At 47.3% G+C, this 4158-nt stretch overlaps 1 protein-coding gene across 1 annotated transcript; it reads left to right on the forward strand.

The window, feature by feature from the left end:
• Nucleotides 1-502: 502 nt before the first annotated feature.
• Nucleotides 503-3745, forward strand: LOC122759047 (zinc finger protein 503-like). The gene is made up of 2 exons (XM_044013523.1): nt 503-1063; nt 1607-3745. Exons 1-2 carry the CDS (start codon nt 809-811, stop codon nt 3044-3046), a joined length of 1695 nt encoding a protein of 564 aa, XP_043869458.1. The 5' UTR covers nt 503-808; the 3' UTR covers nt 3047-3745.
• The last annotated feature ends 413 nt before the right edge of the window (nt 3746-4158 follow it).

Here is a 4158-nt window from a genome sequence, read left to right on the forward strand (position 1 = left end):
TCAGGACAGGGAAGTGACAGGAGACAGGCTGCGTGATTGAGAGGAGAGAGTGGCAGCAAATGTGAACAAGGCGATGGATATCTGTGAAACATGTGACCAGAAAAGCCAGCACTTGCTTATTTCTTCTTGTTTTTGAGCCAAAGGGTATCATCACATGTGGTGAAAAGACTGTGACCACTGCAGGTTTGTTGCAAGGCCAACTAAATTAGAATGAGAATGTGATGTTAAAATGTGTGTGAATTAAAAGTGTATCTGTGCTCATTTTACATAAAGACGATTTGTTCATCGTCCACCTGCACCCCAAACCACACAGGACGCACGGGAGGCGCACCAATTACGCACAAGGACGCAGACTGGAAACCCGTGATTAAAAGAGCGGGTGCGACGTGAAGTAGACGCCCGTACAGTGAAAGGAGGAAACGTCACATTCACTCAGCCCCTCCCGATCACATCGGGATCTCTTTTCGATTGGGAGGCGGCAAAAGTGCTGTCATCCGCGGACTAATTCAGACGCTGCTCGTGAGGAGGCGGAGTGATCCCTCCTGTCCACGACCCACGTAAACAGAGTGCGCTCTCGGACCCGCAACCCCACAGTGAGAGACGCCGGGGAAGAAGAAGAAGCAGCAGCACTGCGGCTGTGACTCAAACGCCACGGATTCTGCTCACACACACTGCGCGTGTATTTTTTTGTGGGGATTTAACGCTGTTTCTTGTATCTGCTGCTAAAGGCTTAGACGTTCCGAGTGTTTTTGGCCTCTTTTGAAACTCTACACATGCGTTTCTCAGCCTTTTCCTGGAGAATTGGGTCATGATCACATCGCCCACGGTCTCTTTCCTGAGAAATAGCACGAATACAGCTTGGCAGCGCGGCTCCTCGGGAGAAAGGGGCGCAGTGAAGATCAGCCAGCTCTCCGTCCACAACTCTGTCTCTCCCGCAGACCCTTCTCGACAAGCCAGTCGTCTTCCCATCAAGGTTTTGAAAATGTTGACGGCTCGGGCAGGACACATTTTACACCCGGAATACCTCCAGCCTTTACCGTCCACTCCTGTCAGTCCCATCGAGGTAAGAACCGCGGCGATTTCTGTGAAAAGCTTTTACGCACAGCGCGGGCATCGTTTCGCTGTAGTGTTTTCCACACCGGACACCACATCTTATCCTTTGATTCATTTTGAGAATACATTTTGGTTGTTAACTGAATGCTTTGTTCAGATCATTCGAAATGGCAAGAAACATTCTTATTCTAATTGTTCTGACTAGATTTCGTGTTCGACTTCTCAAATTCTGTTGATGTTTTCACCTCAGCATTAAAATTGTGAACTGCATGGGAGTAAAAGCTGGACCGTCTTTAATAATCAATTCCATTTTTACAGTAAATGTCTGCCCACGATGTTGTGATTTAAAGTCTTGTGTTGCACTCAAATACGCTGCGTGCGCGCTGATCCTCCTATACTCAGTTTCTTTTTTCTTTTTCTTTTGAGTTTTTAATTCGAGATGAGTTCATACACAATGCGGGGGCAGCAATATATAGAATAGCCTATTATAACTTCAACTGTCTTTCGTGTTTTGTTATGTTTTTAATTAATTTTCTTGTTTTCTTTTTCACAGCTGGATGCCAAGAAGAGTCCGCTGGCTCTTTTGGCACAGACGTGCTCTCAGATTGGCAAACCGGACCCTCCGTCCTCCTCCAAACTCTCTTCCGTGGCCTCAAATGGATCTAGTGACAAGGAGACCAAATCCGGGCCGCTGAAAATCAGCGACATCGGAGCCGAGGACAAATCGAGCTTCAAACCATACTCCAAATCCGCAGAGAAGAAGGACTCGAGCAGCAGCCACAATGGAGATAAAAACAGTTTCCGAGTACCTAGCGCCACCTGCCAGCCGTTCACCCCCAGGACAGGCAGCCCCTGCTCCGTCACCTCAGTGTCTCCTCTGCCGTCTGAAGGCAAATCGGGAGACAAGGAGGAGAAAAAGGAGTCTGATAGCAATAAAAGCAGCACGACTGAGAGTAATGGCAGCCATAGGATAAGTGGGATTACCTCTGATGGCGGACAGCACCAGGAGAGCACATCTGGATCCAAAACTGTTACATCAGACTCAATATCTGTAACCTCCTCCTCCTCCTCCGTCCTCGCATCTGGACTGGTGGCCCCTGTTTCCCCCTATAAGCCCGGTCACACAGTTTTCCCCCTGCCACCTGCTGGTATTTCTTACCCTGGAAGTTTAGCGGGTGCATATGCGGGTTACCCGCAGCCCTTCCTCCCTCATGGAATGACACTTGACCCCAGCAAATCCAGCAGCCAGCTGTTGAGCGCACAATTCGCTGCTGCCAGCTCGCTGGGCTGCAGTAAAGCGGGGACTAGTCCTTTAGCCGGCGCGTCCCCACCGACTCTCATGTCTGCCAGTCTGTGTAGAGACCCCTACTGCCTGAGCTACCACTGCACAAGCCATTTGTCTGGTGCGTCCAGCGCCAACGCCGCACATGACTCTGCGGCCGCCGCTGCGGCTGCCTCCGCGCTCAAAGCTGGATACCCGCTCATGTACCCCGCACACCCGCTGCACAGCGTGCACTCCTCGGCCCCTTCCTTCAGTGGACACCCCCTGTATCCTTACGGCTTTATGCTCCCCAATGACCCCCTCCCGCACGTGTGTAACTGGGTGTCTGCTAACGGACCATGCGATAAGCGCTTCTCCTCCTCAGAGGAACTCCTCAGCCACTTGCGGACTCACACAGCCTTTGCGGGCACGGAGAAGTTGATATCTGGGTACCCGGGCTCATCCTCTCTGGCCAACGCCGCTGCCGCCGCTGCCATGGCCTGTCACATGCATATGCCTCCCAGTGGCAGCCCGGGCAGCCACGGCACGCTGGCCCTCAGGGGCCCACACCATCATCTCGGACTGAGCAGCCGCTATCACCCGTATTCAAAGAGCCCTCTGCCCGCTCCAGGCGCCCCGGTGCCGGTGCCTGCAGCCACCGGGGCCTATTACTCCCCCTACGCCTTGTATGGACAGAGACTGACCACAGCCTCGGCCTTAGGATACCAGTAGAAACAAAGAATTATAGCCCACATTTATAAAAAGGAAATTTAGGTCCGTTGAGTTTTATATTGTACTTCATGCAGGGACTGGATCCACATGAGGATCACTGTATTTATTTGCGATAGCTTCAAGCGTGACTAAAATAAAAAAATAATTATTATAATATAACTTTGAAAAGCCTCAGTGTGCATTATTATTTTTTTTTTACACAGTGAAGAAAGTGTTGGGTTATGGTTGCTGCTGTGTATTTACAAAATGCCTCTGTTTACATTTTTATTTACCTTTGGTTGATGATGGTGATGCTGAAGCGACTGTTAGTGTTAAATGTTTTTTTTTTAATTCTAATTCACTCAGACTAAAGGCTCGTAGCGGGCTGCTTCTGCTGAGTGATCTGACAAAGTGATGGATGTGGAAAATCAATCAGAGCAGCTTCTTCAGACATGTCATTCATTTGTTGGTGAAGTGGTGAGCCTCGATGTCCCAGAAAGCTCCTGCATTTACACTTTTTAATTGAAAGAAGGAAAAAAAAAAATCATAATTACAATTTCCCCTGATTAAAACAGTCAATTCAGATCTGGTCAAAAGGCTTTTATTACTAATTTTTCTTTTCTTTTTTTAAATTTTGCTTTGGAATGTATAGGTCGACTTGCAATAAGACTGTAGAATTAAAAGATGTGTGTATTTTGAAATTAAATATATTGTACAGTACATTACTGATTTAAAATAATTTATATTTGGTTTGAGGTTCTGGGAAACATGAACACATAACTGATTAATTCAGTGTTATTGTGGACAGTCATGGTAAAATCTAAACCGTTTATTTTATTTATAACCTCATCTCATATGACTGAGGCTGGATTTAGCAAAAGTCTAATCACACAACATAAGCTTCTGAAAGCTTGTATATTATAGTTTTAAAAACCTTTGGTGACAAAAAGCTACAACCACATATAAGTCTTGTAAGTAAGTGTGTGTGTGTGTGTGTGTGTGTGTGTGTGTTTTCTCTCACTGGCTCAGAACTCACTGAATCTTCTCAATGACGAGGTCGTGGATTATTGTTTCATTAACGAAGATAAACAAGCTCCTAATATCTCGAGGGGGGGAGATCTGGCTAAACAAAG

The sequence above is a fragment of the Solea senegalensis genome, linkage group LG18, assembly GCF_019176455.1.
Source record: "Solea senegalensis isolate Sse05_10M linkage group LG18, IFAPA_SoseM_1, whole genome shotgun sequence".
Classification (NCBI taxonomy): Eukaryota; Metazoa; Chordata; class Actinopteri; order Pleuronectiformes; family Soleidae; genus Solea; species Solea senegalensis.

Excerpts from the sequence above, each read along its gene's own strand:
- LOC122759047 (XM_044013523.1), top strand. The coding sequence starts at position 809 with ATGATCACATCGCCCACGGTCTCTTTCCTGAGAAATAGCACGAATACA. Across the intron at positions 1,064-1,606 it reads CTCCTGTCAGTCCCATCGAG|CTGGATGCCAAGAAGAGTCC; the intron begins GTAAGAACCGCG and ends TCTTTTTCACAG.